The 27,287-nt window shown below is 38.8% G+C and overlaps 1 protein-coding gene across 4 annotated transcripts; it reads left to right on the top strand.

Moving 5' to 3' along the window:
* Positions 1-1,819: 1,819 nt before the first annotated feature.
* Positions 1,820-26,613, top strand: cdc16 (cell division cycle 16 homolog (S. cerevisiae)). Of its 4 annotated transcripts, none has more exons than XM_061879740.1 (18): positions 1,820-2,029; positions 2,175-2,229; positions 10,156-10,253; positions 10,371-10,409; positions 10,492-10,629; positions 16,624-16,795; positions 16,879-16,973; positions 21,309-21,442; positions 21,512-21,591; positions 21,678-21,727; positions 21,800-21,873; positions 21,945-22,070; positions 23,859-24,011; positions 24,093-24,156; positions 24,230-24,291; positions 24,358-24,493; positions 24,594-24,680; positions 25,506-25,948. In XM_061879740.1, the coding sequence occupies exons 1-18, from the start codon at positions 1,982-1,984 to the stop codon at positions 25,632-25,634; spliced, it is 1,740 nt and encodes a 579-aa protein (XP_061735724.1). In that variant the 5' UTR covers positions 1,820-1,981; the 3' UTR covers positions 25,635-25,948. The 4 variants fall into 4 exon arrangements, with proteins under 4 accessions (XP_061735724.1, XP_061735725.1, XP_061735722.1 ...); XM_061879741.1 differs by lacking the exon at positions 25,506-25,948 and adding an exon at positions 25,990-26,187 and having other exon boundaries at positions 1,821-2,029; XM_061879738.1 differs by lacking the exon at positions 25,506-25,948 and adding an exon at positions 25,990-26,613 and having other exon boundaries at positions 1,822-2,029; positions 24,594-24,684.
* Positions 26,614-27,287: the final 674 nt, after the last annotated feature.

The raw sequence follows: 27,287 nt of genomic DNA, 5'->3' as shown, positions 1-27,287 counted from the left end.
ATTTCTTGCCAGGACATATGTCCGTGTAGTATTTTATACGTAAGTAGTAAAACCTTAAAGTCACATCTTAAGTGCACAGGAAGCCAGTGCATGTGAGCCAGTACAGGCGTAATGTGATCTAACTTTCTTGTTCTTGTCAAAAGTCTAGCAGCCGCATTTTGTACCAACTGTAGTCGTTTAATACTAGACATGGGGAGACCCGAAAATAATACGTTACAGTAATCGAGACGAGACGTAACAAACGCATGGATAATGATCTCAGCGTCGTTAGTGGAAAAAATGGAGCGAATTTTAGCGATATTACGGAGATGAAAGAATGCCGTTTTAGTAACGCTTTTAATGTGTGACTCAAAGGAGAGAGTTGGGTCGAAGATAATACCCAGATTCTTTACCGAGTCGCCTTGTTTAATTGTTTGGTTGTCAAATGTTAAAGTTGTATTATTAAATAGAGGTCGGTGTCTAGCAGGACCGATAATCAGCATTTCCGTTTTTTTTGGCGTCGAGTTGCAAAAAGTTGGCGAACATCCATTGTTTAATTTCATTAAGGCCCGCCTCCAGCTGACTACAGTCCAGCGTGTTGGTCAGCTTTAGGGGCATGTAGAGTTGGGTGTCATCAGCATAACAGTGAAAGCTAACACCGTATTTGCGTATGATGTCACTTAGCGGCAGCATGTAAATGCTGAAGAGTGCAGGGTCAAAGACCGAACCCTGGGGAACTCCACACGTTACCTTAACATAGTCCGAGATCATACTGTTATGGGAGACGCACTGCATCCTGTCAGTAAGATGAGAGTTAAACCAAGACAGGGTTAACTCCACACAGAAAGATCCCGTCCGGGATTGAACCCAGGACTACTCAGGACCCTCGTATTGTGTGGCAGACGCACCAACCCCTGATCCCACCGTGCTGCCCACCTACAACTGTCCATCCATCCATTTTCTACCGCTTATTCCCTTTGGGGTCGCGGGGGGCGCTGGTGCCTATCTCAGCTACAATCGGACGGAAGGCAGACAAGTCGCCACCTCATCACAGGGCCAACACAGATAGACAGACATCATTCACACTCACATTCACACACTAGGGACCATTTAGTGTTGCCAATCAACCTATCCCCAGGTGCATGTCTTTGGAAGTGGGAGGAAGCCTCACAGTCACGAGGAGAATATGCAAACTCGAACCCTAGCCGGTGATTGAACCCAGGTCTACTCCGGACCTTTGTATTGTGAGCCAGACGCACTATACCCTTTACTACCGCGCTGCCCTCTGTGGCAGCACAGTGGTAGAGGGGTTAGTGCGTCTGCAACTGATTTTAGTTTATTTAATTGGATTTTTGGTGTTCCAAATGTTACATTGGAATAAAGCAATTGAAATGAAAATACATCCAAAATAATAATTAGAGGGCTTCAGGGTGGAAGAGGGGTTAGTGCGTCTGACTCACAATATGAAAGTCCTGAGTAGTCCTGGGTTCAATCCCGTGCTCGGGATCTTTCTGTGCGGAGTTTGCATGTCCTTCCAAAGACATGCACCTAGGGATAGGTTGATTGGCAACACTAAATGGTCCATAGTGTGTGAATGTGAGTGTGAATGTTCTCTGTCTATCTGTGTTAGCCCTGTAATGAGGTGGCGACTTGTCCAGGGTGTAAACCGCCTTCCGCCCGATTGTAGCTGTGATAGGCACCCAAAAGGGAATAAGCGGTAGAAAATGGAAGGATGGATAATAATTAGAAATAAAATATTGACTGTTTAAATTATTTTTTTTTTAAAACAGCACCGTGAAATAGAAATGAACAAAAAATAGACGGAACCATTTTTTCAATAGTTTCCTACCGGTGTGTTTTAGCCAAGCACCGGGGGCGCCAGCTGCAAGGAGGAAGCCGGAGATTTGATTTGAAAGAGGAACGCAGGCTAGTCGCACATTCTCGCGTCAACAAGGACATGTATGTAATGTTTCCCGACTGCTGCGCTTAATAACACTTCAACATGAATCTGGAGCGACTTCGCAAGCGAGTGCGGCAGTACATCGACCAGGTATTTGTCTTGTTTTGGACTTTTGTTCGATGCTAGCTTAGCGCTAGCTTGCGTTCCAAACGGAGCTACGAAGTGCAGCTAACGATTTTTATTTAAAGAACCATAATAATGTCGCAGTGACTCTTTTATATGTGTGTCATTACAGCAACAGTATCAAAGTGCGCTGTTTTGGGCCGACAAAGTAGCGTCTCTTTCTCACGGTAAGTATACGCCGGCGTTATGATGGTCTTCTAACTCATGTGTTGTCATTATTTTATTAGTAAGTTATTGCTCAATCTGTATCCAGAAATTACTTGTGAATAGTGCGTCTCAGTCAAATGAAATACATTTTTTATACATTTAATTTAATGTCTAAAGTTATTAGTCGTCTATTTATGATTAACAATTCATCAATATATTTAGTATTCTTGTTATTTTACGGTTTATTGGTGAACAAGTTGCATTTAAAGGCATACTGAAACCCACTACTACCCACCACGCAGTCTGATAGTTTATATATCAATGATGAAATAGTAACATTGCAACACATGCCAATACGGCCTTTTTAGTTTACTAAATTGTAATTTTAAATTTCCCGGGACTTTTTTCTTGAAAACGTTGCGTAATGATGACGTGTACGCGTGACGTCACGGGCTGTTATGAATATGAGCGTTGCACACACACACAGCTAAAAGTTGTCGGCTTTAACCGCATAATTGAACAGTATTTTGGAGATCTGTGTTGCTGAATCTTTTGCAATTTGTTCAATTAGTTTTGGAGAAGTCAAAGTAGAAAGACGGAGTCGGGAAGCTTTAGCCTTTAGCCACACAAACACACGGTGATTCCTTGTTTAAAATTCACGGAGGTGAAACTTTCCTATGGATCAGAGCTGACATGGATCCCGACTACATGTCAACCAACAGGTTTCGGTGAGAAAATTGTGGTTAAAAAGTCGGCACTTACCAGATATCAGCTGAGATTGTGCCTCCCGTACAGCTGCCGTCGACTTCCCCGAGACACAGCGCGTCAACTCCCGGCCGTGGACGTACACCTCCGACTATCAGGTACTGTCAAACTCACTAAAACACTAGCAACACAATAGAAAGATAAGGGATTTCCCAGAATTATCCTAGTAAATGTCTCTAAAAACATATGAATCCGTCTTAATGCAACGCGATTGTAATCGCGTTTTTTTTTGGGGTTTTTTTTGCGTTGCTATCAATATCTTCAAACACAAATCTTTCATCCTCGCTCAAATTAATGGGGAAATTGTGGTATTCTCGGTCGGAATAGCTGTTTTTTTGTTGGAGGCTCCCATTAAAATCAATATGAATATATGAGGAGCCATCAACATGTGACGTCATCGTCTGCGACTTCCGGTAGAGGCAGGGCTTTTCTCCATTTGCGAACTTTATCGTGGATGTTCTCTACTAAATCCTTTCAGCAAAAATATGGCAATATCGCGAAATGATCAAGTATTATGTAATGATTTAATTTCACGTAATGTTATCATTTTGCGATATCGCAGTATTTTTGCTGAAAAGATTTCGTAGAGAACATCGACGATAAACTTCGCAACTTTTGGTGCTGATAAAAAACGCCTTGCCTTTACCGGAAGTCGCAGACAATGACGTCACAAGGGTGAGGGCTCTTCACGTCCTCACATTGTTTACAATGGGAGCCTCCAGCAGCAAGAGCTATTAGGAACGAGAAAACGACAATTTCCCCATTAATTTGAGCGAGGATGAAAGATTTGTGGATGATGATATTGATAGCGAAGGACTAGAAAATAAAAAAATACAGTTAAAAAAAAGGCGATTGCATTGGGCTGGATTCAGATGTTTTTAGACACATTTACTAGGATAATTCTGCGAAAACCCTTATCTTTCTATTGTGGTGCTAGTGTTTTAGTGAGATTAAATATTACCTAATAGTCGGAGGGGTGTGTCCACGGGTGTCTTGAGGCCAGTCTCTGAGGGAAGTTGTCGGCAGCTGCATGGACGGCGCAAGCTCAGCTGAATTCCGGTAAGAGGCGACTTTTTACCACAATTTTCTCACCGAAACCTGCCGGTTTACAAGTGGTCGGGAACCATGTTCGCTTCACCGCTCTGATCCATAGTAAAGGAATCACCGTGTGTTTGTGTGGTTAAAGGTTAAAGCTTCCCAACTCCATCTTTCTACTTTGACTTCTCCATTATTAATTGAACAAATTGCAAAAGATTCAGCAACACAGATGTCCAGAATACTGTTTAATTGCGCGATGAAAATAAACAACTTTTAGCCGGAAATGGTGCTGCGCTAATATGTCCTCTACAGTCCGTGATGTCACGCGCACGCGTCATCATTCCGCGACGTTTTCAACAAGAAACTCTGCAGGAAATTTAGAATTGCAATTTAGTAAACTAAACCTGCCGTATTGGCATGTGTTGCAATGTTAATATTTCATGATTGATATGTAAACTATCAGACTGCGTGGTCGATAGTAGTGGGTTTCAGTAGGCCTTTAAGAACATCAAGCAAGGCAAGTTTTATTATAGAGCACAAATTTTACACAAGGCAATTCAAAGTACCGTATTTCCTTGAATTGCTGCAGGGCATATAGTATGCGCCTGCCTTGAATTACTGCTGGGTCAAACTCGCTTCGCAAAATAATTAGCGCATGCTCAGTATTACCGCCTGGTCAAACTTGTGACGTCACGAGTGACACTTCCCCTGTCATCATTTTCAAAATGGAGGCGGCTGGTTTCAATACCGGTAATTTGAAATCCGATAAAGGGAAGAAGATTAAGAGCTATTCAGTAGGATTTAAGGTCCAAGCTTACATCACACTAAAATTTTGACTGCATGCCTTTGGTAAGTGCTTAAGTGAGAAGAGGTTTTAAAATAATTAACGCATGCTTACTTTTACCGCATGCCTTTGGTAAGCGCAGGAGTTAGAAAAGGTTTTAAATTAATTAGCGCCCCAGCGGCAATTCAAGGAAAAACTTCACAGAAAAGTACAAGTTGGCAAAAATAAAATACCCAAATTATTCGGACTATAAGACGCGCCATTGATGAAGTGGGCCATTTTCATACATAAGGCGCACTGGATTATTAGGCTCTTTTAAGGGAAACAAAAACAGTCGGGTAAGTCAAACTTTATTCTACTCATTTACAGTAACTCAGAATTCCTGCTTCCTCCACTTCCGTACCATGTGTATAAGAACTCCAAAATGACACCTGTTAAGAGACAAATTTCAAACTCAAGGATAGGAGAAGAGAATTCAACATTAATTACAAGGTAGTGTCTCTTTCTCATGGTAAGTATTCGCCGGCGTTATGATGGACTTCTAACTCATGTGTTGTCATTATTAGTAAGTTATTGCTCAATCTGTATCTACAAACCCCGTTTCCATATGAGTTGGGAAATTGTGTTGGATGTAAATATAAACGGAATACAATGATTTGCAAATAATTTTCAACCTATATTCAGTTTAATATGCTACAAAGACAACATATTTGATGTTCAAACTCAAACTTCATTTTTTTTTTTGCAAATAATAATTAACTTAGTATTTCATGGCTGCAACGCGTGCCAAAGTACTTGGGAAAGGGCATGTTCACCACTGTGTTACATTACCTTTTCTTTTAACAACACTCAATACATGTTTGGGAACTGAAGAAACTAATTGTTGAAGCTTTGAAAGTGGAATTCTTTCCCATTCTTGTTTTATGTAGAGCTTCAGTCGTTCAACAGTTCGGGGTCTCCGCTGTCGTATTTTACGCTTCATAATGCGCCACACATTTTCGATGGGAGACAGGCCTGGACTTCAGGTGGGCCAGTAAAATACCCACACTCTTTTAGTACGAAACCACGCTGTTGTAACACGTGGCTTGGCATTGTCTTGGTGAAATAAGCAGGGGCGTCCATGATAACGATGCTTGGATGACAACACATGTTGCTCCAAAACCTGTATGGACCATTCAGCATTAATGATGCCTTCACAGATGTGTAGGTTACCCATGCCTTGGGCACTAATGCACCCCCATACCATCACAGATGCTGGCTTTTGAACTTCGCGACTATAACAATTCAAAGTACTTCACGGGAAAGTACAAGTTGGCAAAAATAAAATACCCAAATTGTTCGGACTATAAGACACACACAACATTGATGAACGGGGACATTTTCATACATACGGCGCACTGGATTTTACGGCTCAATAAGCGAAACAAAAACAGTCTGGTAAGTCAAACTTTATTCAACTCATTCACAATAACTCAGCATTCTTGCTTCTTTCACTTCCGTACCATGTGTATAAGAACTCCAAAATGGCACCTGTTAATAGATACATTTCAAACTCAAGGCAAGGAGACGAGAATTCAACATTAATTACAATGTAGCATCTCTTTCTCATGGTTAAGTATTCGCCGGCGTTATGATGGACTTCTAACTCATGTGTTGTCATTATTAAGTTATTGCTCAATCTGTATCCAGAAATGACTCGTGAATAGTGCGTCTCAGTCAATGGAAATACAGTATTTATACATGTACAATCTTTACTTGTCTTCATCTGACTGTTTAAACTGATTAGTTGTCTATTTATGATTAACAATTCATAAATATATTTAGTATTCTTATTATTGTACGTCTTTTTTTGTAAACAACTTGCACTTAGGAACATCAAGCAAGGCAAGTTTTATTATAGAGCACAATTTGTACACAAGGCAATTCAAAGTACTTCACATAAAAGTACAAGTTGGCAAAAATTAAATATGCACCGTTGATGAACGGGACCATTTCCATACATGGGGCGCTCTGGATTATAAGGCTCATTAAGCGAAACAAAAACAGTCTGATCAGTCAAACTTTATTCAACTCATTTACATAAAAATAGATTGATAGATAGTGCTTTATTGATTCCTTCAGGAGAGTTCCTTCAGGAAACTCAGTATTCCTGCTTCCTCCACTTCCGTACCATGTGTATAAGAACTCCAAAATGGCACCTGTTAAGAGACAAATTTCAAACTTAAGGCTAGGAGAAGATAATTCAACATTAATTACAATGTAGCATCTCTTTCTCATGGTAAATATTCGCCGGCGTTATGATGGACTTCTAACTCATATATTGTCATTATTAGTAAGTTATTGCTTAATCTGTATCCAGAAATTACTTGTGAATAGTGCATCTCAGGCAAAGGAAATACAGTATTTATACATGTACAATATTGTCTTTACCTGAATGTATGAACCTATTAGTTGTCTATTAATGATTAACAATTTATAAATATTTTTAGTATTCTTACTATTGTACGGTTTATTTGGAAACAATTTGCATTTAGGAACATCAAGCAAGGCAAGTTTTTTTTATAGAGCACAATTTGTACACAAGGCAATTCAAAGTACTTCACAGAAAAGTACAAGTTGGCGGAAAAAAAATACCCAAATTGTTCGAACTCGGACTATAAGGTCCCGTTTACACAAAGCCGGATAAGGTTATCCAAGGTAAATCCCACCTAACCACACACAACAATGCCACCGTTTAAGACCCCCTCGCCCCATCCATTCGCTGGCGCAACGCAACCTAGTACACATGCGCGGAAAATGTGCACGGCATAGTCACAAAAAGTGTTGCTTTGTGTGCAAGTTCTTAAATTCAACTTATATGAACAATATCCAGTGTTGTAGTATTTCAATTAACTTTGTATCTAGTGTGCTACGGGGCCCTATTGTAGTGAATCACACCTGAGCCATCATAAAGGAATCAAATCTTTAATAAACACATAAAAGTACACATTGTGACAAAGAACATTTGACATCAATCAATCAAGGGATCTAGATATCTGGTTAGGACACTCCTCACTCTTTTGCCTTCACCTTCATTGTCCATTCGTTTTTGGTTACTTTATATACTCTGAACCTAGACGTTGAGTCCGCAACATACATGGCGGACAATAACTGATACAGTCTGCTTTGCCAATCCAAAAGCATTCACCGTTTTCCGTAGTATTCCCTCGACGACCTGGTAATACACAGCACACGCTACCTTTTTTATCACATCCACGGGAGCCCTCATTGTCGTTCTCTCCTTCGACAAATCGACAAACTTTTCCATTAAGTAGAATCATAGCTGACCTCGACATTCAAAAGTTCTCTTGTCGTCTGAGATGTGTTGTATCCGAAATAGCTGCAATCGCTTTCTCTTAAAGTATTCATGTGTGATTTCCACAAACGTCTGTACATGTAGAAGAATTAGAAACGCGGGTATGTCTGGATGACTCGCTTCCATATTTCCAGTGGTTAGCTTCGGGTCACGAAACTGCTTTATTATGAAGCTATCTGTGGCGCGTTCTTTCTGATGTCACTTCCTGTGTGGGGCGCGATTTTCTGGTGTCACTTTCTCTCTGAACTCAGTTTGTAAACGATCAATGAATCCATACAAAGCTAAGAGCCGGAGATTCAAGAAATACACGGCGCACTTACCCGTGTAAAAAATTATCCAAGGAGATGGACCTTAAACGCTGGTTTAGTGTGGCTGACACGGGGCTTAGGCTAAATAGTTATACGTTTTAAGGGGTTATCTGGCTTAGTGTAGTCATAGCCTAAGACGCACCGTTGATGAACGGGGCCATTTTCATACATAAGGCGCACTGGATTATAAGGCTCATTAAGCAAAATAAAAGGAGTCTGTTAATTCAAACTTTATTTAACTCATTCACAATAACTCAGCATTATTGCTTCCACCACTTCCGTACCATCAATTAATGTTGAATTCTCTTCTCCTAGCCTTGAGTTTGAAATTCACCTCATAACATGTCTCTTAACAGGTGCTATTTTGGAGTTCTTATACACACCATACCATGGTCGGTGTGTTAAAGCACAATATGTAATACTCCATGGGTCTCCTGACTACGGTAGCCGTAATGCTGCGGCAATCCATCAGGTTTACCATAGTCGTACTTAAACATTTTGACAGTTTTTTGAACGCTGTGTTCCTCATAAAATCGTTTTGAGGTCAATAAGCACAACTAGAATTAATACATTGGCCCACTGTTGATTTTTGAGAAAATGAAAGGATTTTAGTGTGGTCCAATAAATACAGGAATCATTCAAAATAAGATCAATAAGATGGAATCATCAAAAAAAAAAAACAGTAATTCAAATTAAAATGAATGTCACACACACACACACACACACACACACTAAGTGTGCCGAAATTATTTTCTGCACTTAACCCATCACCCTTGATAGCCCCCTGGGAGGTGAGAGGCGCAGAGAGCATCAGTGGTGGCCGCGCCCGGGAATACGTTTTGGTGATTTAACCCCCAATTCCAACCCTTAATGCTGAGTGTCAAGCAGGAAGGTAATGGGTCCCATTGTTATATTCTTTGGTATGACTCGACCGGGGTTTGAACTCACGACCTACCGATCTCAGGGCGGACACTCTAACGATAAAATACTTTCAGTTGTTGTATGCAGTATTAAATAAAACATTTTTCAGTCTGTGTTTTAACATTGCCAACGTTAAGGCCTGTCTCACATTTTCTGGAAGACTATTCCAGATTTTAGGAGCATGAAACTAAAATGCAGCCTTACCATGTTTGGTCCTGACTCTGGGCACCAGCAGGAGACAACACTCTGAGGTTCCCAGAAGCCAAAATGATGCATTTGATTTTAACGTATCAGAGATGTACACAAGCAAAGCTGACCTTTTAGCTGACCTAGTGGCACGACGTACAAATTGTGTTTACATTTGTGTAGTTCAAGAGCCCCTCTCCACATCTCTTGCTGATCATTCATTCACACTGTATAATACATTTTGTCCGGACTTTTATAGTAATTTATTGTCATTTATAAAACTAAGAAAAGCACAATATCAAAATGAAATACTTTACAATTTTAATCCAAAATGACAAAACAATAAACTGCAACCCACACACACATCTGCTTGCCTTATCTGCTCGACTAATTGATTGATTTAAACTTTTATTAGTAGATTGCACAGTACAGTACATATTCCATGCAATTGACCACTAAATGGTAACACCCAAATAAGTTTTTCAACTTGTTTAAGTCATGGTCCACGTTAATCAATTCATGGTAAAAGGATTGTTTATTTTATGGACCCAATTAAAAGATGTTTGTTTTCTCTGTTTATGTCTTCCAGAGGACCCCCAGGACATCTACTGGCTTGCTCAGTGCCTTTTCCTGACATCACAATATCACAGAGCTTCGCACGCCCTCCGCTCCAGAAAGCTTGATAAGGTATTTCCGGAAGTTATTTATGCACACCTAAATATTTTGACTGATGTATTTGTGGAGCTGACAAATGTGCTATTTTTCAAATGAACTCCACTATTGTGACTGACATCTCCAATGCAGATGTACGGTGCTTGTCAGTATCTTGCTGCACGGTGCCATGTAAGTTACTATTTAAAACACCTTTGCAGTTGTACAAATACCGTTGTTATGAACTCATTGGTGGACTCTTTGGTTTTACTAGTATGCTGCCAAAGAGTTTCAGCAGGCCTTGGATATTCTCTCAGTGGAGTCCAGTTGTAAGAAGCTGCTGGACAGGAGTGTGAAAGAGGAGGTGGAGACGCCAAAGTCGAACAAGGACTGGGACATGTCGCCCGCCTCTGTAAGTAATTCTCGACAGAAAGGTTAATTACATGGTCACATTCGAATATGCAAGCCTACATTTTTTCTTGTTGACAAATATGACCTTGCTAGCTTGTGAAGCTGGCAGCAATAGGGCACTGATGAGCCAACTTTCAAGGCAGTTATCCAGTTGGTAATGACTCGCGCCTTCTTTTGGTTGCTGCTTGTAGAGTAATCCATTATTTTTTAAGGCACAACCTGATCAAAATTCAACTTAGTCATACTTAAGAATAGTCAGTGTACAGCGTATACGGTGTTTGGGCTGGTTATTATGTTGGAAGACAATCATGCGGTCCGGTTTCCAGACGGAGGACATGATGCTCTACTTCAGAATGCCCTAGTCCAGGGGTAGGGAACCCATGGCTTTAGAACCAGATGTGGCTCTTTTGATGAATGCACCTGGCTCGCAGATAAATCTTGGCTGACATTGCTTAACTCGGTAAATAATGAATAATTCGGCTGGTAATCACAGTGTCAAAAACAACGTTCAAAATATAAAACATGCTCATGCATTTTAATCTATCCATCCGGTTTCTAGCGCACCCGTTCAAGAAGTCGCAATAATGGTAAGTATTTTATTTATTGTTGTTTAGCTTCAGAATAACAATGTTATTAAAAAGATAAGGGACTTACTATACTCTAAAAATGTTGGTCTTGCTAAAAAATGCACGCATTTAGTTGTGTTCAGTCTTAAAAAATATGTATTCTATGGCTCTCACGGAAATACTTCTTAAAATATTTGGCTTGTATGGCTCTCTCAGCCAAAAAGGTTCCCAACCCCTGCCCTAGTCCATGTTGGAATTCATGTTTATCCTAAATGAACCACAGCTTCCAAGTTGTAGTCACTGTGATACCACACCACCATGCCTGACTGTAGGCAAACCACAACTATCTTATGTTTCACTTTCGGCTTGGGGAAAAAACAATATCAATATCAGGGTAGACTGCCAAGATACTTGTGGCGGTATGGGCGTGGTCACAATGGCGTCATCAAGTAATTTGCCATTATATGATTTTTTTTTTTTTTAAAGCTCAAAAAATGTATACATAATTACATTCAAAACAAGTCTGTTTTTATTAATTAGTATTAACATCTATTTCTACTGTTTTGCAATATTTTCAATTGTTGCTGCTTTTTGTACAAAGTACACATTTTTTTCAAGTGTTTGCTGACTTTTAATGACGTTTTTTCAAAATTAAAAACAACCAGCAACAAATCTAGCATCTTCTTCTGGTGTTATTATAAAATGTACTTGTGTTTGGAGACTCTACTTCTGTCCCTGACTAAAGAGGCTAAAGTGAACATGATGTCATACTTGCTTTGCACTGTTGCTGTAGTTGGACTTTCTCTTTTTAAAAGCCACCACTGTCCTCTTTATTATTTGCACATTTTGTAGATGGTTGTCCGCGCAGGTCTAATCACGTCTACATTGCAGATGTGCTGTCACTGTTCCAGACAATGGAGTGCGTCTAGTTTACATCCGATTTCGCTAGCGCAGTTTTTGGTGATCAAAGTCTTTTTTCGGTGATCTATTTTTCGGTACATCTCTTGTCAATAGTGCGCAAATAATAACCTACATCAGGGTATCCGCGGATCCTTAAAAAGTCTTAAAAAGTCTTAAACTCATGTATCTAAAATTAAGGCCTTAAAAAGTATTACATTTATTAGAAATTCCTAAAATGGTCTTAAATTCACTACTCAATAGTCTTAAATTGTTGGCCCAGTTTTTTTTTTTTGTTTTTTTTTTGGGGCACGTCTTTGAGTAAAAGTTACGGCACGTCTTTGAGTGAAAGTGAGTGATTTCAGCTCACTCATTTTTTCTTTGTATCTCTTCAAGAGATACAAAGAAAAAATGAGTGAGCTGAAAAAAAAGAGGCAGAACTCGTGAATGAGAACAGCCAGCTGAAGCTCAACTGAGGTTCATTTGAGTGTGTGTTCAGTGTTTTGTTCTTGATGTTATAATACTGTTTTGCACTATTATTGACCAAATGTAATTTATTTTTACCCTCACCTCGGTTGTTATGTTTTTTCTGGCATTGGTGTCGGTTTGTTTGTTTTGGATGTCAAAGTTTTTGGATCTCTCAAGATTTTTGATAAGCTTTTTGGCAGAGTGGTGCTTATCAGTTTGTTTTTTATTAAACATACAAAAAGTAAACTTGACTGATTGTCATTGAGGTTGTAGCACAGCGGGATCCCCAACCATCGCTTATATTTATAGATTTTTTATAATTTTTTTCGGTCGTAAATTTCATTCAAGGTGGCATTAAAAGGTCTTAAAAAGTCTTAAATTTGACTTGCTGAAACCTGCAGATACCATGCAGGTATATATATATATATATATATATATATATATATATATATATATATATATATATATATATATATATATATATATATATATATATATATATATATATATATATATAAAATGTATATGTATGTATGTGTGTGTGGGTGGGTATGGGAAAAATCACAAGACTACTTCATCTCTACAGAACTGTTTCATGAGGGGTTCCCTCAATCATCAGGAGATTTCAATGGAAGCATTCACATACAATGGTTTATATAGGGCACAGATTAGGTGGGTACAGGCAGGCGTAGGGTGTGGTGATTGGCTCATGTGTTACCTAGGAGGTGTTTCCGTCTGTGGCGGCATGTTGAAATTATTTCACTGCGCTTGTTGAGGGATGACAGGTCTGGATGATATATAATAAACAGTTTCTCTTTTAAGCATAGGTTGCATCTTTTATTACCACTGTTGTACGGTGTGCTGGATGCAAGAATTTGCCATGTTATTGAGTATTCAACATTATTGTCTTTGAGGTTCCAAATGTGCTTGCTGAGTTCTGTAGAATTCCGCAAAGTCTGGTTTCTAAAGGAGGCCTTGTGATTATTCCATCTGGTTTTAAATGCTCCTTCGGTTAATCCTACGTATGTGTCTGATGTGCTAATGTCCTTGCGTGTTACCTTTGCTTGGATAATCCAATCAAGATATATGCATATATATATATATATATATATATATATATATATATATATATATATACACCAGTTCATGTTGTAACAACCAGCTAATGTTAATGAGACGAAAGTCTTTTCATGGGAGGTAAAGCCTGTTGGAATTGTGCTGTTGTTTGTTATCATAAGATTGATGATAAAAGTGAAAAATTAATTAGTTTTCATGTTTTAAAAAAAAACTTATTTTCGAAGTGTGGTGGTAAAAAAAAAATGCTGTGGCCGCTTGCCACATTCAATTACATTAAGGGGAAACCCTGAATATATATCGTAATAAACACGTAATCTATCAATGAAAAATGCGTTCGATAAAACGCTTGATTTTTTTTTTCCATTGTCGGATGAAACTGGAAGTTGCAAAGCAAGATTGATTTGCATAAACAAAGGCACTCACTCTCTGGTAACTAAGCAACTCAGGAAGTCAGCACAGATCAGTTAGCGGGACAAGCCAAGAGCCAATAAGGTACCAGTATCAACAATCAAGATTATTTGTGCCAGTTTGTGGATTCTTTTCACAATAAAACAAGAAAAGTCACCTCAAAAGTATGGCAGTTTTTGTTAAAAAAAAAAGAAAAATACGTTCTGTCGTCAGGCCAATCTGATTTGTAAATTATGTAAGGTGCGTGTCCCTACCAAGATTGGTAATACCACACCACCTTAGCTGCACTCACCCTTAAGAGCAGTGGTCCCCAACCACCGGGTTGGTACCGGGCCACAGAATAATTTTTTATAATATATATATTTTTTATAATATATATATTTTTTTCCATTTATTTATTTATTTTTAATTAAATCAACATACAAAACACAAGATACACTTACAATTAGTGCACCAACCCAAAAATACTCCCTTTTTCATGACAAAAAATATAAATCCCCGCCGGGCCGCGGAACAAATTACCAAGCGTTGACCGGTCCGCAGCTACAAAAAGGTTGGGGACCACTTCTTTAGGCACTAAAACTGCAGAAAATAGTTTCATGGTTTTTCCCAGGTTTCTTGGTTCACATTTTCACACTTTGCATTATTTTGTCACACTTTAAGTATTTCTTACATAATCCCTATTTTGGCACCTTAATGTCAAGAGGTTAAAGGGGAACTGCTCTTTTTTAGAAATTTTTTCTGTCGTCATTATGAGAGACAAGAACACACATTGTTGTTTTTTTTAAACGATTTTAAAGATGATAAAAATGCTTGAAGGATGTGGCTGACGGGAGTCATCGCTGTAGCCTTCAAAGTCTTCTAAAACAATTTAAAACTCTCCCGAAACCTTTTTATATACACACATGACGTAGGACACCTTCATAACAATATGTAATATGTACAATATACGTACTGCAAGTATACATATAATATAGTAACAAACACCTTCATAGCAATATGTAATATGTTCAATATTTACCGTACTTTGATCATTTTAATCATTACCGGGACTTTTTTTTTCAGCGCATTGATTTTCGTTTCCATAGTCATGCATGTCTGACTTCTGGCTACATGTGTGATCCTACTTCTGGAACACACATGTTTTCTAATCATGGCAGACTTGGTTATAGACAACAAAGACGACTATTTTTGGACAAATGAGGATTCACAACCTTATACTTTTAAAGCTAAATATACTGCTGCTTGTAGAAGCTAGCACAAAGGAAGAGTGATACGTTGGAGCTGACGGAAGCCGGGAGAGGGGGATGAAAGCAATTTTGATGCTATAAATATAGAACTTGGAGTCAAGCTATTTCAACATAAATAGATTGCTTATCCAAAATCAACATTCAACGTCCCTGCTAGCTGGACCAGACAAACAACCGTCCATCGAGTGAGTAACTTTAATATTGATCATAGTCCACACAGCACGCCATGCATGTTAGTACAACTACAATATATACACTGTCTGGCTAGATCAGCTGTTTACAAACAAAATATGAAATGGGGGCGATCACTTTACAGATACTGTAATATGATTGTTCATGTTTTTTCGGTCAGTACAAATCGGTGTTGTATCACAGTGTTGTGCATTACAATTTCAAACGCATTTTGTGTTGTTGGAGAAGCTAGCTTATCTCTTTCCATAATTAGCTTTCACGGCTAATGCGTTTGTACGCTACAAAAAAATCCTCAGTTTTTTCGCTCTTACAATAAAAATGTCGCTACAGCTTGGTTATTATACTGGTTACGGAACATAAATTAAGTATTTTTGACAGTTTTTGAATGCATATTTTAAGTACCGGTAATTTAGAGGTAGAATGTATTCCTCCCATTAGCTGCATTGCTAGCCACCTAGCACGAGACAATGTTTGTATTTTAAGAGAAGAAAAACAACTTTTGTCTTATTGTCTCTAATAATCAATATGAACAATAGGCAAAATTCCAAAAAATAAAGTGCAGTTCCCCTACAAGTGTTCAATGGGATTTTACAATTTTGTAAGAATGATTGTTTTCCTAGGTTGTGTTGACATTTCCTTCCTGTCTTGATAGCTGAGGGGGTTATATTTTGAGGAAGTTTTTGTTTGAAGTACAAATGTTTACTTTTTATGTATTTTCCTCCTGGTCTTTGTTTTCAGTCATAAAAAATATTATTGATATCGATATTGATATCATTTTACCATGAATTGATTAACGTGGACCCCGACTTAAACAAGTTGAAAAACTTATTCGGGTGTTACCATTTAGTGGTCAATTGTACGGAATATGTACTGAACTGTGCAATCTACTAATAAAAGCTTCAATCAATTAATCAAAGACCAATACAAAACACTTGTATTGTGATACAGTTTTCAGCCACAATACCCAGCCCTAGATTCACTGGTGTTACCCGCTACTCACTGACTCGTTTTCAGTGGGTAAATCTATACTGCTAAACAAGCTGCAAAAGTATATTCAAGTTTATTTTGTATAGTATTGTCCCTTGAGAAAATATTGAGTCATTAAAAATGTTCTAGTGATGAATTTTTATATTTCAGATCAGCAGCTCCATCTGCCTCCTGCGCGGCAAAATCTACGATGCCATGGACAACAGGCCGCTGGCCACCTCCAGCTACAAAGAGGCTTTGAAACTGGACGTGTACTGCTTCGAAGCCTTCGACCTCTTGACGTCGCACCACATGCTCACGGCCCAGGAAGGTGAGGGACGGGGTGCAGGCCTACTTTTTGTTGCCTAGCCCCGTTTGAAAACCTGTCACCCGTGCATAATTGTCATATAATCCTGTCTCCAATAGAGAAAGACTTCCTGGACTCGCTGCCTCTAAAGCAACAGTGCACAGAGGAAGAGGTGGAGCTTCTTCATTTCCTGTTTGAAAACAAGTTAAAAAAGGTAATAGAGTTTTCCATTCAAAAGTTGACTTTTAGGCACTCACATGGCTGATTTTTAAAGAAAAACTTACATTTAGACCACTCTGTAAGTCTTATAGAAGTCATAATAACTTTGTTGGAAGTAGTGTAGCTAAATAAGGCAACCAAAAAAATTATAATAATGATGATGCAGGGCAATTAGCTCTTTTAATTGATCTGGTTCTTTTGGCTGTTTTGTCTACCAAATGACTCCTCAAATTTTTTTGTTGTTGCTTTTATTGATTTAATACCAAATAGTGTGTAAAATGAATTTGTAATGTTAAAATATTTTTATAATTTATATGCTCTACATGGAACAAATTGCTACAAAAACAAATTATTAAATGTAGAAACAAAGACCCATCTCAATTAGACAGAAAAAGGTGTGTATTGTTTGTAAATACTCAACTATTTACACAACATTGCACAACAAAATTTACCGGTAAGTTAAAATGTATGAAAAATGAAAAGCAGGTAACAGTTTTTGCTTGTCTTTAATGAAGATTCAGAAACACAAAGGACAAAGGGAGTCTCTAATTGTGTAGCAACGTTGTCTCACTCTCTCGTCTCCCTTTGTCCGGTTTGTATGCTCACAACTGTGCTGTGTGGGTAACCCCTTTGCTCAGTGTAGGTGCATATGGCACAACACATTTTGACCAGTCACATTTGGCTTTAACAGAAAAGTCAAAACGAAGAGCCGGATCTTTAACAAAAGATCTGTCACTACAGTGCAATTAATTACAGCTCACCTAAAACTCCAACCCCATGAAGGGATGTGTACTAATTTTGTATTTTTATAGGCACCAACCGAATTACGTCTGTACTACCAGGTATCGATTCGTGTAAAATCAAACTGTTGCATGTGACGTCACGTTCGGTTGCAGACTAAACACTGGCTCATGTAAACAACCATTCAAGCAGCACTCAGGGCGGATACAGCAAAACTCCCTTTAAGATACAGCGCAATTTTTTAAAACACAAGCAAATCAAGTATGCTTTGTAGAAAACGCTTGAACCTAAAGCAACGCTCCACTCTTCCAAAATGTGCTTGCTCGATACTAATTTAACTTGGATTTGCCACAATCACAATCAAACAGCTGGTGTTAATGAGCACAATACTTACAGAGTGAACACTTTTTAGGGCACAACTTAACACTTACAGCTTCCTAGAAAAAGTTACTTTCTTGTTCGACAACATATCATAGATGGCCTATACCGTACTGCCATCTGATGTCTTGGAAGTGTAACTGCAGACTATCCATCTAATGTACCGTGAATTCCGGACTGTAACCTGCTACTTTTTTCCTACGCTTTAAACCTTACGACTTATTGAACGGCACAGATAATTTATAGATATTTCTTCATGACGGCCGTAGTGCAAATATTGAAAATAAAAAAAAGCAAAGACATTGAATAGATGTTTTATTGTTTGGGCTTATGCTGCCATTTTTGGACATTTGCTCACTGCAGGTCCTGAAATGCTCTTTTGTTTACATTGAGCTTACAACCGGAACGCACCGTACCGTCTTCTAGCTGTCCATAGCGTTTTTCTATTCTTAATAGATTCTTCATTGATCGCTCCAAGCAACATTAAGTTTTACAGTATAACTAAAACAATTCATACTTAATAAACTGTTCCATGTGTGATGTCTGGAGGAGTGTTTTCAAGCATATTTGTACAGTATGTGATATCGTGTTGTAATGAAGCTAACGTTGTTAGCCTTAGATAGTATGCTAACACGTTGTCATGCAAATGTCTGTGTTAGAATAATTAACTCACAATGGCATTTTTTTGGTATCGCTTCAGTTTTATAAATCCACCAAAACCTCACCTTGGAGTTATTGATTCTGTTTAGCTGATTGGAGTGGGTCCATGACGACGACTTTTGTTTTGTTTGCTCAGCCATTTCACTGTTGTTTTACAGACACCATTTGGAAACAATTAAGATACATACAGTGGGTGCTGAAAGTATTCAGACCCCTTCAGACTTTTCACTCTTTGTTTCATTGCAGCCATTCACTAAAATCAATAACAGAAATGAAGAATTTTTTGCAAATTTATTAAAAAAGAAAATCGGAAATATCGCATGGTCATAAATATTCAGACCCTTTGCTGTGGCACTCCTATTTAAATTACATGCTGTCCATGTCTACTGATCCTCCTTGAGATGGTTCTACTCCTTTATTGGAGTCCAGCTGTGTTTAATTAAACTGATTGGACTTGATCACAAAAGTCCAATCAGACTTTAAAGCTCACAGTCCATGTCAGAGCGAATGAGATTCATAAGGTCGAAGGAACTGCCCAAGGAGCTCGAATACAGAATTGTGGCAAGGCACAGATCTGATCAAGGTGACAAAACAATTTCTGCAGCACTCAAGGTTCTTAAAAGCACAAAGGCCTCCATAATCCTAAATGGAAGAAGTTTGGGACGACCACAAATTTTCCAAACTGAGCAACCGTAGGAGAAGAGCCTTGGTGAGAGAGGTACAAAAGAACCCACAGATCACTGGAGATGCAGCAGGGAGATGAGAGAAACTTCTACAAAGTCTTCCACCAGTCAGGGCTTCATGGCAGAGTGGCCCGACGGAAGCCTCTCCTCAGTGTAAGACATAAAATGAGTTTGCCAAAAAAACACATGAACGACTGACTCCCAGAGTATGAAAAATAAAATTATCTGGTCAGATGAGACCAAGACTTAACTTTATTGCGTTAATTCTAAGCGGTATGTGTGGAGAAAACCAGGCACTGCTCATCACCTGCGCAATACAATCCCAACAGTGAAACATGGTGGTGGCAGCATCATGCTCTGGGGGTGTTCTTCTGCTGCAGTGACAGGACAACTGGTTGCAATTAAAGGAAAGATGAATGCGGCCAAGTACAGAGATGTCCTGGAAGAAAACCTCTTCCAGAGTGCTTAGGACCTCAGACTAAGCTGAATGTTCACCTTCCAACAAGACTGACCTTAAACACAACTAAATTAACAAAGGAGTGACTTCAAAACAACTCTCTGACCTTTCCCAGAGCTGTCACCATGTTGAACTCTAACTTATAATACTAATAATTCACCCCTATACAATATCCTACCCTAATACCCTACTGTGCAATACTACCTTCGAGTGCAGTAGGTCGGACACTGATTTTTATTTATGACACTGATTGTTATTTATTACTTCTGTACTCTTGTCTTGTTCTATATATTGTACAGTATTTTTGTATTTTTATAGTGTTTTGTATATTGTACAGGATTGCTTATTTTTTTATTGGATAGTAGTCTGTTTATTTCAATTGTTAGTTTTTCCTTTATAATACCTCTCGTGTTAATTTATTTTTACTGCATATTTGTTCCCACTCCCGCACCTTAAGTTGGAGTCCTTAATCTCGTTTTATGCAAATATAATGACAATAAAGTCGATTCTATTTTATTCTATTCTTGACTGGCCCAGCCAGAGCCTTGACCTAAACACCAATTGAACGTCTCTGGAGAGACCTGAGAAAGGCTGTCCACCAACGTTCACCTTCCAGCCTGACAGAACTGGAGAGGATCTGCAAAGGATCCCCAAAACTCTGTGGAAAAACTTGTTGCATTATTCCCAAGAAGACTCATGGCTGTACAAGCTCAAAATGGTGTTTCAGATCAATACTGAGCAAAGGGTCTGATTATTTATGACCATGTGATATTTCTGGGTTTTTTTTAATACATTCGCACACATTTCTACATTTCTGTTTTTTTTCTGTCAATATGGGGTGCTGAGTGTACATTAATGAGAAATAAAATAAGCGTATTTGATTTTCACAAATGGCTGCAATGAAACAGGGTGAAAAATTTAAAGGGATCCAAATACTTTCCGTACCCACTGTAAATAAGCATTTACACAATCTTTCTGTGTAAATACCTCATTTCACAACAACGTATCTATCTTCGACTGATATATTGACAAATATTTTTTTCTTCCAAAATTTTGTTAATGCAGTTCACGCTCTAAAGTCTGGAAAAAACGGTAATACCAAAACAAGGTAACACAACTGAACAACACAGTTATCAAAATCAGCTAATTTTTTAAATGTTACATTAGAATAAAAGGGTATTATGAAACGATTAACATTTGTTAACACACACAAACGTACCGTTGACTACTGGTCCTGATTCCCAGGCCCCCGGAATTGGTAACGTATTACTTTATATGTGAACGGTGTTCATTATTAAACATGCTACTTTTAATCAAAGACTACCTATAAACTGACTAGAACAGCTGAATTTCTCAGTGCAGGTGTACCTAATAATAATAAATAATAATTTTGTGTTTATGCTCGCCAAAGTACAACAAGCCCAGTGACCGAGTTGTGCCGGCCACTGTCAACGGTCTACAGGACAACCTAGACATGGTGGTGTCTCTGGCGGAGAGGCATTATTACAACTGTGACTTTAAGATGTGCTACAAGCTTACGTCAATGTAAGTCATTATCACGCATCAATAAAGTGTGTGTATGTGTGTGAGCTCACTTTGCTTTTGTCTTCTTAGGGTGATGGTTAAAGACCCCTTCCATGCTAATTGTTTACCAGTGCACATAGGAACGCTAGTAGAACTCGGAAAAGCAAATGGTAACGTATTCTTGACACTTTGCCCGCATTACCACACAGTGAAATGTCACTAAAAAGCGTTTTATGTGCGTGTTTTCGTCCTGCAGAGTTGTTTTACCTCTCGCACAAACTTGTAGACTTGTATCCCAACAACCCAGTAAGTGTCGCCTCTACACAGCCCACCTTTCTATTTATTTGAAAGATGAACTAAGAAGGAAGATACTTCTAGGTGTCTTGGTTCGCCGTGGGCTGCTACTATCTGATGGTTGGACATAAAAATGAAAACGCCCGTCGCTACCTCAGGTATTTATTTAGCCGACGCACTATAAAGTGCACATCAAAGGCATTGAGAAATGTGATGCCGTGTGCCTCAGCAAAGCCACCACCCTGGAGAGGACGTACGGCCCCGCGTGGATCGCCTACGGTCACTCCTTCGCCATGGAGAGTGAGCACGACCAGGCCATGGCCGCGTACTTCACAGCCGCCCAGTTAATGAAAGGGTGAGCTCCATTCAGCTTCCTCACATAGGGGCTTCTGCTATTATAGACGCTGCAGCCCAATTAATAGCACCTCAAAAAGCCTCTAGTTGTCTGTAATTTAGACTACATTCACAATAATTAGGATTTGTTTTGTGTCGTTCACATTGTTAAGGTAATGTCACGTCATGGCGGAAATAAACGTGGGTGGTATGTCTCACTCTTAGTGCCTTTGTGGCAATATGAAGGATTTTGTGCAACCACAATCAACATTTTCTGAACCAAATTATTTTGTGTAGCACTATAAGAAAGAAAATGTTATACTTTTAGCTGTCCTTTATGCACATACGAACAAGGCAGGGGTCAATATTGTACCGTTCACTTCGACATAAAAAAAATATCAAAATAAAATAATAATAAATTATACCATGGTACCTTAACTAAAGAGTGTTTTGCGATAAGAGATGTCTTTTGGCTGATTGCCATGCTTTAAGTTTCATGCAAATGTTTGGGGTACACACATTAATTAGCATAGCAAATGTAACACATCCAACCAAAACATCTGGTCTTACTCGCTAGCATTATCTTATAGCTAGCAATCTCTGTAAAAAAGAAATGGATAATAATTATTGAGTTGAATAAATAAATTATCAAAAACATGACAGAACGTGTCGCTAACTTGGCGAAGGAATTGGAGCTTCACACTGCTAGTCTGCACCATACTGAAGCAGATTGAGTCTAATACTGAAGACTGTTCAAAATAATATTTAAACGGCGGTTTTATCTATGAAAATATGAAGAGGCTGCTAATGTGTCTGATGGAGAAGCAGCTCCAAGGAGACATTGTAGAAGTCTACTCTCCAAAGTACATTACGTCATAAAACTACTGTAGTTGTTTGTTGTGCATTCTATTGTATTGTTTTTATGCAATATTTATTATCTAAAAGTTGTTCTTTCTTTTTAAAAGGCATGTTGCATGTTAAAACTGTGCTGATTTTGGGGGGCTGAACACCACTCAGATTGATTTCAAATTAATTTCAACGGAATACTTTGTTTTGAGATACAAGCGTTTTGCGTTAAGAGCTCCTTTACAGAACCGAATAAGCTTGTAAATTAAGGCACTACTGCACATGTCATTTATGGGCTAAAATATCGTAACTGGCCTGCAGTGTGAACGTCCAATAGCTGTAGCTACTGTATGACCGATAGCAGCATCATCATCATCATCATATTTGATAAAACACACTTTGATTGATTGAAACTTTTATTAGTAGATTGCATAGTTCAGTACATATTCCGTGATTGAAACTTTTATTAGTAGATTGCATAGTTCAGTACATATTCTGTACAATTGACCACCAAATGGTAACACCCGAATAAGTTTTTCAACTTGTTTAACTCGGGGTCCACGTTAATCAATCAATGCACTAACAACAAAGCAGACATGGTATCTATAAAGCAGTTCAAAGTGCCACACGAGGCTTCTCTGTAATATCCAGAAAAGATGATGAATATAATTATCAAAACACAGTTTAAAAAATAATATTCAAATGTTTGAAGATGTAATTTGTGAATACATCGTTTGTACACAATTAATGCCTGCACCCTCCAGCAAGGACATGATGAAACTCATCATTTTGTTTTCATCATTTCTGTGTTGTTGTGCCTTTTCTTTGGCTTCTGATTGGCTGAGGAGACCTTCCCACTTAGAAATAATTTTCAAACTCTGTGAATGGTTTAGTTTCCCCCCCAAAGAATGCACAACTTTTTCCCCAAAAGTAGTGGTCACCAATCATGTGTCTCGCCATGCAGATGTCACTTACCCATGCTGTACATTGGCCTGGAGTACGGCCTGACCAACAACTCCAAACTGGCCGAGCGCTTCTTCAGCCAGGCGCTGAGTATTGCTCCAGAGGACCCGTTTGTCATACACGAGGTGGCGGTGGTTGCCTTTCAGAATGGAGAGTGAGTGTAACGCATTCGCTGGGAGGGCTCCCTCTTGTGGAGATGTGTAGTAGTGTCAAAACCTTTTCCACTGTGTCGTAGCTGGAAGATGGCTGAGCGATATTTCCTTGATGCCATGGAGAAGATAAAAGCCATCGGGAATGAGGTCAGTGCTGGCAAAAAAAAGTTTTGATATTGTGAATAAGTGTTTAAAAGTGTGTTTTTACTATTGATTTAAGGTGACTGTAGACAAGTGGGAGCCTTTGCTAAACAACCTGGGTCATGTGTGTCGCAAGCTCAAGTAAGTAACCTTACGCCTATCCTCTGATGTTTTTTAACTCAAATATGTATGTATGCGTTTCTGTAGAAAATACGACCAGGCTCTGGAGTACCACCGTCAAGCCCTGGTACTGATCCCCCAGCACGCCTCCACCTACGCCGCTATAGGCTACGTGCACAGCCTCATGGGCGACTTTGAGAGTGCCATCGACTACTTCCACACGGTAGCAATACGAATCGTTCTACAGAGCACGGCGCTGCTTGGTGTTGATTGAAATAGACTAATATATTTTTTTATTATTATTTTACATTTTGTTTACGCAGGCGCTTGGACTGAAACGAGACGACGCATTTTCCGTCACCATGCTCGGCCACTGCATCAACATGTACATTGGCGAAACGGACGCCTACGTAGGTGCGATGCACTTTTCTTTTCTTTTTTCTATTGACCTTTTACAGTGGAACCTTAAAGAATGAGACGCTGCCTGATCTATAAAATCTGTATCGGCGTCAAAAAACTTCTATTAACAATACTGTGAATTGTTTCATGTACAGTGGAACCTCAATTTATAAACTTAATTATTCATAAACAGAAAAGTTTGTAAATATTAGAAAATATATCAGTTTAAAAAACATAAATAATGGGTTCTATCCTTGACAAAAGTCCATATTTTTGTCTAAATGTGTACACCTTTAACATAATATAAAGTGCGATATAGTTACGGTACTAGTTTTTGGTACTTTTGTGTTAATCAATAAATATTAATTGGTTTTGATGATAACATTTCATTTTTATTGCAATATTGAAAAATGAGCTGATATTTATAACTGCTCTCCAGTTGTTATCATTTGTTTTGTTATCATGTTATCATTTGCAAGTATGACATTAAGTTGAAATTACAGTTGCAAGTCCAAAACTTTAGATGGCAATAGTGTATTGTTTCTGGTGTTTTTTTGTTCTTGTTGTTGCAACAAAGAAGTGTTAATACTGTAAGTATTGTACTTATTACGCACCAGCTGTTTGATTGTTACGTGCATCTTAGAATTTATGAACAAATCTCAAAGTATTTAATCGCCATGTAAAATCGCTAATGCCTATCCGTTGCAAAGCCAATGTATATTAGTATCAAGCTAGCACATTTTAGGAGAAGTGGAGCCTTACTTTACTTAGGTTGGGTCGTTTTTTGACTATTTTTTTTTTTTTTTTGGCATTGAAAGTTACAATGTTACCTCCAGGTTTTGTGGCTTAGTCCGCTCTGTGCTGCTGGAGTGTTCCCAAAGTGCAGAAAGCGTGGCATCAAACGCAACCCAGGTACCGTAACATGGCACATTTTGGATTCTACGTTAATCACCGGGTTTCGGTAGGTGCCAAACAAAAAAAATTTAACTGATTCGTTACCGATTCCTCGGGGGATGGATCAACTTTTTATTTAAAATCAAAGCCAAAACAAAAACCAGCTGAACTGTCCTCTTTTGTAGCTGCCCTCCCGAGACACTCACACTCTCACTCTCACTACAAGCCTTGTGGTGCACTCACAGTTGTAAAACACAAAACTCCTTAACTTTGAACAGCAACATTTCCATGTCTAATCAGTCTTTTTCTTCTGTGGTCTTTTTCCGTATGATGCGTTTAAACTGTGATCTTTCACTGCACAATGTAAATATTACTACCACTGTCCGTTAATTATTGTACCATTATCTACTGTCTTTCACTAAGCAGGCTCCGACATCGAGGACAAGGTCCGAGGCAGCATGGACACGCCGGCCCTGATCAAGGTGCTCAACACGACGAAGCCCGGCGACCCGCTGGCATCGCCGAGGCTTGAAGACTCCAGCGCCATGTCTGTGGAGACGCCGCTGTCCACCCAGGACAAGATGGTGCTGGACATGCCCCTGCGGCTCTCGTTGACACTGGAGTGCGACATGTACGAAAGCGATGTGATGCTGGACACCTTGTCGGACACCAGCACATGATTGTTGTTTTTTAACCGCACACTCGACCCGAAGGCAGAACTGTCATAGCAACACGCTGCCACGGCGACGCATGCCGGAGGACAAGACTGGTTTTCTTGTGTTGTGCAGTGGATCGTGTGCTTAACACTTTGAAGATACAGCAATGCAAAGCCAAGAAACTTGAAGGCAAGTCAGCGTGTGCCTTTGACTCTGGAAGGACACAAGCTAACCTTGCACCTTAAAGTCACTTTTAAATGCTCCTCCTCTTTGACAAGACCTGTGGATTGTGGCATCAAGAGCCAAAAAAGTAGAAGGGAAGTGTTGGTGAAAACAAGCTGCAAGCAACTCCATTTCAATAAATCATGCATACCTTAGAGTATTTTAGCACATAGATTTGTGTATGTGTGATAACTGCATGTTTTTTTAATTGCACAGTAATCACAATATTGAAATATGTTTATTCCAGTGTATTGAGTAAGTAGAAGTACAGTAGGTAGTCCAGTACAAAATAGGAATACTAATAGGTATTGCTGTAACTCAAGGGTCCCCAAACTTTTTGACTCTGGTTCCGCATTGGATTTAAACAGTCTGTATATACCGGTATATACTTTTTATATATAAAAAGTGTGTGTATGTGTATGTATATATATATATATATATATATATATATATATATATATTATACTTTTCATATATAAAAAAGTGTGTGTGTATATATATATATATATACATATATATATATTTTATATATAAAAAGTACATTTAAGTGCACACTTGCCGCTCTTTCGATGATTTCATGTTGTAGATGGGAAAATGCATTTTTAGACAATACGATTTGCCTGAGCGGCTAGGAGACACCGAGAGTAACAAGTGGTAGAAAATGGATTAGAAAGGACATTATTAAAAAATAATAATTAAAAAAACAAAATCTAAACTTTTCTAACTTGGGACTTACCACGGGCCGGATTTTGGACGCTGGCGGGCCATAGTTTGGGGACTGCTGCTATAAACGATACCCAGGTGTTACCATCTTCACAGGCAACAGCTAAAGATTGGTGATGTTTT

This window comes from Nerophis ophidion, linkage group LG19 (genome assembly GCF_033978795.1).
Source record: "Nerophis ophidion isolate RoL-2023_Sa linkage group LG19, RoL_Noph_v1.0, whole genome shotgun sequence".
Classification (NCBI taxonomy): Eukaryota; Metazoa; Chordata; class Actinopteri; order Syngnathiformes; family Syngnathidae; genus Nerophis; species Nerophis ophidion.
Note: the sequence above shows the minus strand (reverse complement) of the source record. Positions and strands in the feature narration are given on the sequence as shown.

Excerpts from the sequence above, each read along its gene's own strand:
- cdc16 (XM_061879738.1), top strand. The coding sequence starts at position 1,982 with ATGAATCTGGAGCGACTTCGCAAGCGAGTGCGGCAGTACATCGACCAG. Across the intron at positions 2,030-2,174 it reads TGCGGCAGTACATCGACCAG|CAACAGTATCAAAGTGCGCT; the intron begins GTATTTGTCTTG and ends GTGTCATTACAG. Across the intron at positions 22,071-23,858 it reads GCCGCCCAGTTAATGAAAGG|ATGTCACTTACCCATGCTGT; the intron begins GTGAGCTCCATT and ends CTCGCCATGCAG.